At 42.6% G+C, this 15,298-nt stretch overlaps 1 protein-coding gene across 1 annotated transcript in view; it reads right to left on the reverse strand.

Annotated features, from left to right (window-relative positions):
• MALRD1 (MAM and LDL receptor class A domain containing 1) overlaps window positions 1–15,298 on the reverse strand; it is a 241,450-nt gene that overhangs the window by 195,118 nt on the left and 31,034 nt on the right. Inside the window, exon 13 of the mRNA XM_066627647.1 lies at window positions 9,409–9,589. Coding sequence (XP_066483744.1) covers window positions 9,409–9,589 — 181 coding nt within the window. The remainder of the gene's footprint in view (window positions 1–9,408; window positions 9,590–15,298) is intronic.

Here is a 15,298-nt window from a genome sequence, read left to right on the forward strand (position 1 = left end):
GTGAACTATGGCATTCCAGGGTCTGCTGGGGGAATTCTCTCCCCCAGATCAATCTCCTCCTCAGATTTACTGGCCTCATTCTCTAAGAGCAGGGTTACATTCTCAGGACCATGACAAAGAGCTTTGAAAAAATGCCATGACAAAGAGCCTCAATTGGTCATCCCTGAAACCTAATAAATTGGGAAAGGCTGTATCCCAGTAGTACAGTACATGCTTTGAAAGCAGAAGAAGCAGGTTAAGGTTCTTGCATTCAAGGATAGTTGGGAAAGACCCCCTGTCTGAAGTCCTGATGTGCTGCTGTAGTGTAGAAAATGGCGATGTAGATGTATCAGTGCTCTAGCTCAGTATAAATCAGCACCATATGTAGATTCCCAATATTTGCCTCCAAAACTCAAAAGAACAAAAGACTCCTGGTTGATAGAAACATCTGACACTATTTGCTGATGACCCAACTCACAATGATGAATGATCTACAGTGCAATCCTATCATGCCCTGGAACAGGCAAGCCAGGAGCTTGCACTGTATCCAGCATGAGATAGGGTACCAAAGTGGCTCAGCCGGAGTGGTAAGCCATTGCAGCCCCTATGGGTCTCCTTGGACTTGTGCCATCTCAGGAGATGGCACAAGTATGAGGAGAGCGAAGTGACTTAAAGTCATTCTGCGCTGCTCGGGAATGGGGGTTGGGATCCAGCACAACAGCCAGATCCCAGCCCTGCCTCCTGCTCCCCATCCTCCCGCCCCGGAACCGCCCTCCATCTGTCCTCCCCCAATCCTGGAACGCCTGCCTCCTCCCTGCCCACCCCAGAGCCTTGTGTCCATTCCCTGGTGCAGCTTTTTTCCAAGGAGGCGCAAACATGCTTTATGGCACTTATGGTTAGGACTGTGCCCTTAGTTTGTTGATTAATCTGAATAATTTGGTAGTGCATCATCAGGTTCATTTGCCTAAGCTAGTAAGAAAAGTGTAGTCCTAAAGACATATTTCAGCAAATCCTGAGTGTAGGCCAGACACAACATATATGTCTAAGTTGAGGCACTGTGTTGAGATAAGTCTCATCAGAGGTTATAGCAGGAAATAAATGAACATGCCACAGGCTTCTGTCCAGCCTACATGTATTCATTAATGACTGTACATTGGTCACAGGACAAGTTGGAGAAAAAGCCTGCCACCATAATTCCTCTCCCCCCACCACATGCATTCATTTTACAGTGGTTCCCAAAGATTGTGCTGTGGTGCCTGAAGGCAAAATGGTAAACTCACAGTCGTGCCAAGGGATGTTCCCAATGGCCTCTTCTTCCAGCTGTCCTGGTGGTCACCATTTTAGATCATTCAAGATCTTGCACAGTTTTCACCATCATGTGATCCAAGATAGTGGCAACTCAGGAGAACCAGGAAGAAGAGGCCGGGATGTCATGATCCCAGTAAGTTTGGGAACCGCTGATTTAACGGTAGTATAACATTTGAAAAGGCTCTTTGGTGAGTTAGGATAAAGGCTGAAAATACTGTTCCTAGTTCCATTTTGTCTACTAAATGTTATATTAAAAATCTTGCAATTTCATATTGCATTTTAACTTTTTAACTTTATTCTGCATGAATGTTTGAGAGAAATTATTAAGTAGATAGATTTTTAAAAAAATTATGTTGGATTGTTTACTTTTTAATTGCAGCAATTCAAATTAAATTTTAACACGTACCCTATGAAGTAAAGATTCAAACTCCTGACCACAGTTTACTTTCAATTTCTTTTCTAATTAACTGATAAGTTTTCTAATAAAAAAACAAAGAATAGCTAAGATGACTGCCAAGGGAAGCCTTCAATATCCTAATCTTCTAGCAATGTTTCTTGGTAGTTAATAAAAAATGTGAATTGGAGGTACCAGCTATTGTAGATATATTTTAATAGTAAGCATATAATATGTACTGAGAAAATATTTTTTAATTTGAAGACATTTGTATTGGGAATAAGAGACATACAAATCTAGTAGTACAAATCTAGTAAGGGCAGTGGTGTCACTAGGGTTTGCGTCACCTGGTAAGGGAGGCCAGTGCCTCACCCCCATGCAGAGGGTGGGGCAACACTCCAGGTGGTGGGCGTAGTGATCTACCATCACCCCACCCCCACTGTTTTTTGGCTGTAACTTTTGATAGAATAAAGATATTTCAACGCAGTTTGTTTCATTGCATTCTGCATGAAATTACACATTGATTGATATATAAACATGACGGTATTATTTTTACAAACTGTGATTTTAGTGATTTTGGTCACTAGAGGTGTCACCTCCCCCCAGGGTGTCAACTTACTAACACCTTATTGGCGCAATTCTCAAACTTTTAGCACTGGGACCCACTTTTTAGAATGACAATCTGTCCAGGAACCATCATAAAGCAAATTAAAATAAATAATCATAATTAAATTAAAGTAAAACAAATAATTAAATAAGGGGAAGCCAGCCCCGTTCCACCAAGTGAATTTAGTCTGCCTGCAATAACCCCCCCCCAAAGAATCAGTAAGATTTTCACCCCTACCTAGTACCCAGTTCAATTTAAGTTCTTATGTTTCAAGCGTATCACTATCAGGACACACCTGGCTTTACAAGTCTGAGAGCCCAATCCTATGCCTGTCTACTCAGAAGTAAGTCCCATTATAGTCAGTGGGGCTTACTCCCAGGAAAGTATGGATAGGATTGCAGTCTAAAACAGAAAAAATTCACCTTACCCTGTCAAGTCTCTGTTTCATTCTTTTTATGGGGGGGGGGGCTGCCTTCTGGAGCATTTGTTGAGCTCCAGTTGCAACAAATCAGGACCATTCTGGTGGCCTCACATTTCCCTTTACCTGACCTGCTCAGGAGCCAAGGCATGTTTGCTTACTTGTGAATAAACACAACCATGTGGCTTAGTTTCACTTTCCATAGGGCTCAATACATTCGCCAGCTTGGAGGGAGGAACCTTCTTCTCAGGTGTTTTTTGGGGGCTAGGTTCATTGGATCAGGACCATTCTTATGTTGTTGGATTCCTCTCAACCTGGCCTTTCCGAAGGACTAAGGCAAATTCTCCTGCTCTTGAGAAAACACGCGATATGGCTTGGCTTCACTTTCCATTCAGCTCCATGCATTTTTTGTTTTCTGGTTTTTTTGCCAATAACTTTTGATAGAAAGGAGATATTTCAATCTGGTATTTTGCATTGCATTCTGCTCGAAATTCCACATCCAACGGTATATAACATGATGGGGTTTCTCCTAACCACTGCGATTTTAGCACATCATCCCCCAGTGCGCGTCACCCCCCCTTGCGTGTCACCCGGTGCAGCCCGCACCCCCCTAGCAATGCCACTGAGTAAGGGACATTGCATTCATAGGAGGGGGCATTAATAATAATAATAATAATAATAATAATAATAATAATAATAATAATAATAATAATAATAATACAGGTATTTATATACCACCTTTCATGGTCTTCAGATTTATCCTCAAACTTTATTTCAAGTTGGTTTACACAGGCAGGCTATACTAAATCCCTATAGGGATTGTTACGATTGACGAAGGTTCTGTCTTTCAAGAACTACAACATTTCAGATTGATCCTTTTATGATCTGGTATCACATTCTGGCCTCCAGTTTCCTCCCACGCAAGCTGACAACCCTTCATATCTCACTTGAAGGGCAGCCAAAGAGCAGATGGAAAAATTCAGCTTGGCTTGTCAGCTGCTTCAAGGTCTCGCCATTCACGGTGCTGTTGGCCTCGAACTGGCAACCTTCAGCTGTTATCTTCAGGCAAACGGAGGCTCTATCCTCTAGACCAGACCTCCTGCCTCCTGCCCAACAGCATTCATACTGCTGCTCTGTCTATAGAACAGCGACTTTTTAACCACTGTGCTGTGACACATTGGTGTCCCACGACTGGTCCACAGGTGTGCCACAGAAGTTTGAGAGAGGGGTGTTTATTAGTAGGGCCATTGAGGAAAGTTAGCCTCCCACTGGGAGTACAGTGTGCCTTGTCAATTGTCCAAAAATCGATGGTGTGCCTTGACAATTTTTGCATCTTTTAAATGTGCCATGAGATACAAAAAGGTTGAAAATCACTGTTATAAAAACATAAAAGAAACTGTATCCAATCTCCTTAGTAGCTCATGCATTGTGCCACAAGCCTGTGCAAAATGCAATACCTCTCACATATCCAGATTGGATAATCCAGTCTCTCTTATTCACTTAAATGAGGAGTCCTAATCCTAGTTCTGAACTGAGAGAGTTGGATTTGTCCATAGTTAATGGAACAGAAGGATTTTGGAGGTGGGTTTCTTCACTGCAGAAGTTGAGGGGCTGTGCTCAAATAAAGGATTTAACTGACAAGCCATGAACAAAAATGACTTGGACTGTTAAAAGAATGGCAGTAGATCAGTTCACTTTCATCTACTTTCCATTTTTGGTGCAATACAAAAAATTCAATTTTTGTGGCCAATTAGATTCCAGTAGTACAAAGAATTCTGAGGAAGCAATGAAAATGTTACACTTGTCATTACATTCTGAATGGAACTACAGGTGCTTTTATTTAATAGACCTTGAGGAAAGACACGCAGCGAGACAAAAAATCATTATCTAGAACGTAAGATGCATATACATACACACGCAGATATATTTAACAAAAGAGAGCATAAGAGAACTCACAAGCCTTTAGAATAAATAATGCTTTTGAGGAATGATCTGTGGAGTGTAAAAATATCACATAAAAGTCATTTTTTTTCTGCATATACTCAAATAGTACATCATAGGGAATACTCTTGAGCACTGTTTATGATCTCTGTTTCCCAAGGACTCATTTGAATGCACTTCCATTAATTTCACACTACACACTGAAATGTCTTATCCAAAAATATATAAATATACTGCCAGCATGTTGTACCCAAGAGCAGCCAACACAAAACACAGTGTAGTGAAAAATATTCATCCTTTCACCCATGCCTTCTACCCATACCAAAAATTAAATTGCACACACAAATGCTCTCCCAACAGAATATAATTCTGGAATTAAATTTTCAACATGCCATGATATGTAGTTTGCAATCTATGACTTAAGCTACTCCTTACAACCTTTTTGTGCTTTTTCTGGGTACCAGTTATTGATGTTGGCATCCTCCCCCACTATCAACTTGAAACCCATAAGGAGCCTCTACAAAGGAGCATGATTCTCCCCCCCCCCCGCAGATGCAAGCATATAGCAGGGAATGGATTGGCATTGGACTCAACTGAGGCCTCAATCCTATGGAGTGTTGCGCTGCTAGAACTTGTGCTGGCCACTGTCACATGCTTCCAAGATGCTGCCACAAATGGGCAGTGGTGTGGTCCTTGCAGTAGCAGTTTATGGAGGTTTTACTTGCATTGGTAAGTTGGCAGCAGGGGCATGGAGGGGGAAAGCAGATGGAGGGCAGAGGCAGGGAGCGAGGGGTGGAAACTGGTGGCATGAGAATGCACCAGATGCTCTTTTTGAACCCACCCTGCCCGTTTTCTCTCCTTTCTCTCCTGCAACATTGTTGACATAGGTCTGGGGAGACCCAAAGGCAACCAGGAGTCCTATGCAGAAAATTCTTTTATTTACCTCTGGCAGGCCTCTTGATACCCCCTCCATAAGCACAGCTGCATTGGCACCAAAAGTGTGGGATAGGATCAGATAGTGAATCTCTTCCATCTCTCCCCAGCCATGGTCCCCAATCAGCCATGGGGGCACACATCCATAGCAGTGCTCTGACCATTATTCATTAAATGCACACCTCATATATACAGCCAGCCCTCTCATACCCATGATCCCAGCCCAGAATTACTCATGCTCCAAACAAGGAGTTATTATTGCACAAGAACTCAGTAAGAAGAGGAATGGCTGGATGTCCATATAGGAAGCGCATACAGGCCTCCTGTTATGACTGACCAGTGCTCTGTGGTACATGTGTACTTAGATAAGGAGCAACCAAGGGGAAAATAAACTCCTGGGCTGAACACCTCCGTATGTGTAGCTACACATACAACAAGATCATGCCTTTACTTTTTTAACATTCAGAGACAATCATTTAGTTCAATAAAGACTAGAAAGGCACACAACAACTGTGCCAATACCCATTAGTCAAGGAGGAGAGGAGATTAACAGAAACATCATATGGGTAGACAGTCCACAGAAAGTAAAACTGTAATATCTGTCATAGGAATGGCCCATACCTACCCTGGGTTGACCTGAATGGTACAGGGCTGCTGATGCAGTATCTGTGGCCCCTATGGGCCAGCTGGGGACCAGAACAGCTGGAAAAGGTAAGTAAAGAATAATCTTACCTCTTCATCCATGGCCTGATGCCCTATGGGACTCCTCAAAGCCATGCCAGCTCTTTTGCTGGAATAGCCTTGAAGAGCCTATAGGGAGTGTTCCCAGGCCAGGCTAAAGGTTCTGGATTTGGGGTACATGAGTGCCACTGAGATCCACTGTGATCTACCCAAACTGCCAGCAGAACCCTGTCAGTGGCCAACCTGCGGGGCCCTCTTGGTAGTATGCAGCCTTCTGGGCCTTGAATTGGTGGCAGCACTTGCTGACTGGTAGAGAGGCTGCTGCAATAGCATACCACACATATAAAAAACTGCCATACACTGAATCAGTTCATTGGCTCATTTAATTCCACTTTGCCAATAGTGACTGAATTCATTCATTCACTGATCATTCTGTCAACATCCAGAAAATCTCTAGAGTTTCTGAAATGAATCTTCCTTTGCCCTACCTGGGGATGCAAAGACTGAACCACTGAGCTTATCCTGCAACATACTGCCTCTGTTTTCTTGACTGTCTGGTTTAGTACTGGGTTAGTACTAAGTGTCTGGTTTAGTACTAAAGGGCTGAATGAATTCCACAGGAATTTCCTGTCTGGTGAGGGGGAACAAGATAATCACCATTTATTCAGAGATACCATTATTAGTTGCAACAGGATTACTTGCTTAAAAAAAGAAAAATGTGGAAATGTGTCTACAAAAGTAATCTTATAATAATTTTTTTTTAATTTCCTGAGTGCAATATGTGGAATTATCATACGACATGTTTTTTTCAGCAGACTAACAAAAAAAGGTTTCAGTTTGTTCTGAGAATACTTGGATATTTTGAAGTTAATGGCAAAGATCTACAAAGTGGTGGATAAACCCTGTTTTGTTTTAACACTAGAATATTTCCTGCTACCAAAGAGGCAAACCATGGGTCAGTGTTAAAAGCAGCTTGCTTCCTGGCAGTGCCAACAACTCAGCAGGAGAAGCTCTATCTGTGTGACTGATCTTTCTTCTTGAGTGTGCATCATATCTCCGATTCCAAATGATAGATCTGATTTGGTTCAAAACAGATTTCAGGTTGTTGATTTCAACAGATGTGCAAGTTTTTAAATTAAATTTTGAATGTTTGTTACTACCTCTGAGAGATTTTGCAATTGCATTAGTTCAGGCATAGGAATAATTTTTTAAAAAAAAAAATGCTATATAAACTTTTTTTTAACAAACAGAAGATTTTGGGATAAGCTCCAAGCCAGCCAAACTAAACATATATTATAGCAAAATAAGAGAGCCAAAACTGAAAGTAACGAACTCGATCTCTATTACTTTCGTAACATATTTGATTTCAGTCATTTTAACTCACTTATCTTCCTTTGATAATTCAAGAACTCTCGGGTTTCTCACCACCTGATTAAAAACAGCATGGCAAATAAATCAAAAAGCAAAGGGCATAGGAGATTTTTTCCCCCTCAAAAATCCATATTTTGATCATAAAGTAACATAACTGAATACCAGGTAGAATTTTTCTACAACAGTGTTACTTTTTTTCTTTTCTTTTTTTTAAGTTTGGCTGCTTCTGACAAAGAGCTGAAATTAATTCGCAATTCTTCTGTGGCTCAAAACAGAGTACATCTCATTAACATTCCATCATAAGTCCTCTGAGCTTGAAAGAAAAAGGAAACAATGGGATAGAATCTGACTCTCAAGTAATAAAGATAGAAGCAGACATTCTAGCGCAGCATCTAACCACAGTTGGCATGATTTATTTACAGCTTTGCAACCCTTCTGTGGCTTGGCACAATATGAAATTTTGGTTTCACTTGGCAAATGCTTTAATAGTTTCAGTGTCTTCGCCTTGGTATGGGTAGAAGATAGTATGACATCTAGACACTTGTTGCTTTTGACTGTCATGCCAAATGATATCTAGGCCTCACAGCTAGCAAAAGTAACATATTCTGACAGTATCTTAACAGACAAAATAGAGGAAAAAACACTCTGTCTTATAAGCTACTTGGGAAACAGCAACATATCAATCGCCCACTCCAATAAAAATTTTTGAAGGCATATAAGGATTATTAGAATTATTACTTTAATTCTAATAATTCTAATTCTAAGGGTAATAAAAATACCCTTGAAATTGTTCATGTCAATGGGCCATCCACAAAAGTTGATCCTAAAAAATGATCCCACAAGCTACAGCTGGGTTTAGTAATAGTCACAGGACATCACTAGACAACACTGTTCCCAAGATACATACTGATTCAATTCAGGAGGTTTCTTTGGAATGTATGTAGGTCAAAATAGCTGGCTCTTGCTGGCCCAATGCAATCACATCTGCATAACACAATGTACAGATGACGACTGCATGAAAGCACCAAAGCTGTTATCTGTAACTCCGACACTTGTAATTTCAGTGTCTGTTACTTGGGGATCTGAGATTTTTATATACAATAATACATCCACTGTAAATCAGTAGTTACTTTGTACAAAAAGCACAGTAGTGGAAAGGCCTGGGCTGTTTGTTTACAAAATTGAATTCTTGGAAAAATCATTGATAACTCTGAACAACAAATTTTTACAAAGGTCGTGAACCCAAGATTAAATTTCTCATTCCTTATAGATTTTGAGGTGCTGAACACGAATATGACAATGTAAAATTGCCTATGGTTTGTGAGAGATCTGCAACAGTTTCATAGACACGTACTGGTAAATGTCCATGCCTTTCCCACCACCTATGTGCACAATTCATTTAGTTTCTCCTAAACGAGAACCAATTGCCATATTTCATTGTCATTTTTGTGTTCAGCACATCAAAATTAGTCAAGATTAGCTATTTACATTTCGGAGATATACTGTGCATTGTCCAGTCTAATGGGTCACATTTGCCCTCATTCCTAACCACTCAATTCAGAAACTTTTCACTCACCCCTTCAACAGACTCATTCCTCCGTAGCTTTCCACCCCTTAGTTGCTCAGGAAGTTCTCTTGGGTAGGAAGTCCCATGCAATACATCCAATCTCTCTCTCTCTCTCTCTCTCTCTCTCTCTCTCTCAAGCTATCATTGTTGACTTCTTGACTGAATATACAGCTCAAAGAAAAGTACGTATGTTTGGTCATTGCACTCACGTTGTATGGTCAGCCAGGGGCCGATGGTTCTCTTCACCTGGGTGGATGCTTCCTCCCTTCCCCAGGCCCCAATGAAACATATTAGCAGTAGAAGCTGACACTGTTGCTGCTGCTTCTACTTGGACCGCAGGCTGATACCATTCACACAAGTTTTCGTTGTCAAAGTCACAAACATCCATGACTATGGAAAGAAGAAAAGATAAGAAAATATTGCAGTTATTTATTTATATGTTGTTTTTTAAAAAAACAAACGTATATTCTGACGGGATGCTCAAAGTATCTAGCTTGAACAATAAGAAAACAATGAGCAAATTGTTTACTCGTGACTGCCAGCCCATCCAGGAGACCATTTGCTGTGGGCTGCAGGTTGCAAGGAGTCCACAGTGATGGCAGATTCAGGGTGCCTTTCACCCCAATCTGCTGCTGCACTTTGTTTTAAAATTCGATGACATGTGTGATGTCAACCATGTGATGCCAGGTGTAGTATATTTTGCTCATGCAAAATAAGCAGTCCACTGTGCTTGCACTGAGGTCTCTAGTACAGACAGGCAGCCCAATCCTAACCTACCCTGGAGCAGACAGGCTGGCTGACATGCACTGCATCCAGAGCAAGGCTGGGTCAGTTTGCAGCACAACTCGGAGTAAGTTCCCCTTGGCGTGTCCAGTGGCGTCAATAGGATTCATGTCACCTGGTGCGGGAGGCCTGCACGTCACCCCATGCAGTGGGTGGGGCAATGCCCCAGCTGGTGGGCGTGGTGATGTACCATCACCCCACCCCCACTGGTTTTTTGGTTGTACCTTTTGTGAAATAACAGATATTTCATTGTGGTTTGTTTCACTGCATTCTGCATGAAATTATGCATTGATTGATATATAACATGATGGGATTATTCCTCCAAACTTTGATTTTAGTGATTTTGAAAACTTGTAGAGTCTCACACACACCCCTGTGTCAACTTACTAACACCTTATTGCAGCAGTTCTCAAACTTTTAGCACTGGGACCCACTTTTTAGAATGACAGTCTGTCCAGGACCCATTGGAAGTGATGTTATGGCCAGAAGTGACATCATCAAGCAAATTAAAATAAATAATTATAAATAACTAAATTAAAATAAAATAATTAAATAAGGGGGAGCCAGTCCTATTCCACCAAGTGTATCTACTCTGAAGTAAGTCCTATTGTGGTCAATGGGGCTTACTCTCAGGAAAGTGTGGGTAGGATTGCAGCCTGTGAGCTCAAGCTTCTGCATGTCTACTCAGAAGTAAGTCCCATAGTGGTCAATGGAGCTTACTCTGTAGTGTGCCTGCAATAACAACCCCTCAAAAAGAATCAGTGAGATTTCCAGCCCTCCCCAGGGCCCAGTTTAAAGTTCTTCTATTTTAGGCATATCAAGATAAAGACCCACCTGGCTTTACAAATGCAAAACAGAAAACCTTCCCATTACCAGCTCAAGCCTCTCTTTTTGTCCTTTTTAGTGGTGGGGAGGCTGCCTCCTGGAGCATTTTTTGCACTTCAGCTCCATCAGATCAGAACCATTCTGATGTCCTCACATTCCCCCTGGCCTGACCACCAGCCAAGGCACATCTGCCTACTTGCAAGTAAACGCGACCGTGAGGCTGCTTCGCTTTCCATAGGGCTCAATAGACTCGCAGTTGGGAGGGGGGACCTCCTTCTTGGGTGTTTTTGGGGTCTGCATTCATTGAATCAGGACCATTCTGACATCCTTGGAGTCCTCTCAGTCTGCCTTTTCCGACGAACTAAGGCAAGTTCACCTACTCGTGAGTAAATGCAGCCAGGTGGCTTCATTTTGGGCTCAATAGACTCGCAGCTGGGAGGGATGGGACCTCATTCTCGGGTGTTTTTGGGGGGCTGCATTCATTGGATCAGGACCATTCTGGTGTTGTTGGATTCCTCTCAGCCTGCCCTTTCTGACAGACTATGGTAAGTATGCCTACTCACAAATAAACATGTGATACGGCTCAATTTCACTTTCCATAGGGATCCATTCATTTTTAATTCATTCATTCATTCATTCCACCTTTATTGGCATAAACAATCCATCAAGAAAGCAAAATTTATTCATTTTTTCTTTCTGGTTTTTTGGCCATAACTTTTGAAGGAAAGGAGCCGTTTCAATTCTGTTTTTTCCATTGCATTCCGCTGGGAATTCCACATCCAATTGTGTATGGCTTGATGGGGTAGCTCCTAAAGCCACGATTTTAGCATGTCACCCCCAGGGCACATTACCTCCCCGGCGTGTCACCCGGTACGGCCCACACCTGTGTCACAAGGTAGCCACCCCATGGGGCTCCTTGAATCTGTGCCACCTAACTAAGTGGCTCAGATCCAAGTGGCCTGGTGTAAGGCTGGGTTGCCTGGAAGGAGAGTTAGGATCTGGCCTAAGTGTCAGATACTGGTCCCACCCCCCCCCCCCGGCCCAGTCCTCCCATCGGCCCACCCGCCACCTGTCCCCCACTCTGGAACACCCCAGACCACCTTCCACTCAGCCTCCCCAAACCCCCACACTGGCCATGGCAGGCCAGCGCAAATTTACTGAACACTGGCACTCATGGGGCCAGATTCAGATGTGCACTGTCCTGCCTTCTCTTGTGGTGGCACAACTTTTGCAACACCCAGAGGCCGGCGCAAGTCTCTTGGGCACCGTTTGGACTGTGCCCTAACCAAACTATATCTAAACTGAAAAAAAAAATGCCTGGCAGTAGTATTTGCTTGTGAAAAGTTTGACCAGTAAATACATAGACAGAAATCTGTCCAGATTGACAAGGATCATAAATCACTAGAAGTTGTTTTAAAGAAAACATAGCCAGCTAAAAAATGTCTCTAACCCATGCTACTCCAACTCCAACTTTATCCCATAGATGAGGGAACCACAATTGACCAGTAAAAGATTTATCCACTACATTATCACCTCCCCTTTTAATACTAGATTCAATGGTGAAGCTGAAGCTGCAATCAAAACTGAAAAAAACTTTGTGACAAAAAAAAAATGGCAAAAACACAGAAAACTTCTGGAAAGTTACTTTGGGGTGATGGAACACTTCCACTGCTGACATGACCAATGGTCCAGTGCAGTTCCTCATGTCCTCACTGATGTGTTCACTGAAAACCTCAGCCCCTGCTCTGTTGAAACCTGATATGGCAAGAAACATGTTGGGACAACTGAAACACAAACAGTATAACTAAAGCCTACAGTGACAGGCTTGCTAAGGAACTGCCGCCACCACCACATACTGGAGAATCAGTGCATGTCCAATTATTTCCTCATGGCAGAGCGTGCCCTTGGACAAAAGAAATATGCACAGGAAAGAGAAAGCCCTGCACATGTACAGTTGAGGTTAATGGGCAGTCACCCTGAAAGATTCATTCATTCACTGCTGCCTCAGAAAACTGCCAATGCCCTAGATGAGGAAGATAATGATATATAGGACTCTTCTACCTTGCACCCAGAAAACAGATGGTTCAGTGATATCAACAACACAAACACAACAGCAGCAGCAATGTGTATGCTCAAAAGGGATGGGTCCGTGTAATGAACCTGGCGCGCATTCCTCCAGCCATATCAACCCACCTGCACATTGCAATGATTTTGCAATGAAAGATTTTGAGATGTGGCAGACATGAATCCTATGCATGTCTACTCAGAAGTAAGTCCCATTAGAGTCAATGGGGCTTACTCCCAAGAAAGTGTGGATAGGATTGGGCTGTCAGTCTACTGAGTTTACCAGCACTCTGCATTCAGAATGCACTGAGTGGAAATATTGTTTGTTCAGGTGTTTATTTTGAAAAACTACAGCATGGTAGTTTTGTTTGAATTTTCTTAAACAAGCACAGAAGTGGGGAAGTAAAGACAGGTTGCTCCCAACAGAGGCAGCTGCAGCAGTAACAGTATCTGACTTTATAACGCTGCAATCATACCAGGACCAGCCCATCCATGAGGCTACCTGAAGTGGTCTCATCAGGCAGCAGGTTGGTGGGTGACAACCATCTCTAACTGCCTACTTGTCTTCACTACTCCTCCTTTTTCCACTCAGTTGGAAACGGAAGAAGCAACGTGGAGGGGAGGACAATGTTGAGCACTCACAAACGATGAATGTTAACTTGATTAACAGGTTTAGGCTGTTAATTAACAGGTTTAGGCTGTTAAGGCTAAAGACAACCTTTTGGCTGTCCTTTTTCTAATCACCCCTGCTGAAATTAAACAGCACTTTGTTCTTAATGCTGTCAGTAGTACTGTTGGCACTGAAATATGTGTGTGTTTATGCACCAATATCTGATAACTGGTTTGATTTTGACAATCAAAATGACCATAAGCAGGTTAGGATATGTAAGGCTCGCCTTTATGTAGCCTTCCTTGATCTGAATGGTGCCTTCGATTCTGTGGATAGGGAGCTTCTTTGGTCCAAGTTGGATAACATGGGGATTGATAAAAGATTGTTGCTGCTGATTAGGTCCCTCCATCTAAATACTTCATGCAGGGTTAGACGCTCCTGGAGTGGGAATCTAACTCATTCCATCGCTACTAACAAAGGGGTCAAACAGGGCTGTGTCTTGGCCCCCATGCTTTTCAATCTGTTTCTAAACGATCTTGCCCCATCCCTGAAGGAAGTAGATAGCCATTGTCCGAAGCTTGGCGCAAGTCAAGTGCCGCTACTTCTGTATGCGGATGATGCAGTACTGATATCCCGTACTAGGATTGGCCTAAAACGTCTGCTGAATCGCACTGAAGAGTATCTTTTGTCCAACAAACTGCAGATCAATTATGCTAAATCTAAGATAATGGTATTTGCCAACAGATGGAGGGCTTTTAAATGGTCTTGAAATGGCAATAAAATGGAGCAGGTTAAGTATTTCAAGTACCTGGGAATCAACTTCCATTACAGGCTCACTTGGGCTTTTCATCGTAAGGCAGCGCAGAACGCATCCAAACTAGTGTCCTCAGCTATTTCCCATTTCTTTTTTACCTGCGGCAATGGTTATGTTCCAGCCGCTCTGCAGGCGTTTAAGGGAAAGGTTCTTTCCCTGGTTCTTTATGGCTCTCCCGTCTGGTATAAGGCTATTAACCAACCACTAGAACGCATTCAAGCCTCCTTTCTGCGGAAGATTTTGGTTTACCCAGGTGCATTCCCTACTCGGTTCTGTGTCTTGAGGTGGGGTTAATTTGGCTAAAGACGACTGCTTGGCTAAGATTACTGAAATTTTGGTTTAGGATTTTATTTAACCCTTCCTCCTCTGGTCTAATGCACCAATTATTGTCGGATTCAGTCCTGCCATTAGAGATCACTGATCTTCTAACCAAACTCAAGTCAATAGGGCTGGACACTGCAGAGCTAGGCATGATTGGTTGTGATGCTGCTTACAGAATCGTCAAAGAAAGAATTCTTGACAATGAACAACAAGAGCTGTTTAGTGCCACCAGAACCACATGCTCTCCACTCTATCTCCATGTTCCAATCAGTTTTGGAAAACCGGCCTCCTTCTTTTATCACCTGGAGTGCCCACAGGCTCGGAGAGCATTCACACTTGCAAGATGTAATGCTCTTCCATCAGCCGTGTTATCAGGCAGGTTCAGTGGTATTCCCTACTCGGAGAGGAAATGCAAGTGTGGTAGGGATTGTATTGAGACCATAACACATACCCTTTTCTACTGCCCACTTCATGACGTTTTACGCAAGAAATATCTAGGCCCTTTGCTAACTAGGATGCAGGGCTGGGAGGACTCAATCGTGCTTCAGTCTCTCCTTTCCACACCTGACTCTGAGACCCTTGATAGGGTCGCTTCCTTTTTATCTGGGGTAATTGCCAGGCAGAGCTCTGGAACTCTGGGCAGTATGTGAGGAAAAGACTGATGTTTATGTTGGGTTGTCTT

The sequence above is a fragment of the Tiliqua scincoides genome, chromosome 5 (genome assembly GCF_035046505.1).
Source record: "Tiliqua scincoides isolate rTilSci1 chromosome 5, rTilSci1.hap2, whole genome shotgun sequence".
NCBI lineage: Eukaryota > Metazoa > Chordata > Lepidosauria > Squamata > Scincidae > Tiliqua > Tiliqua scincoides.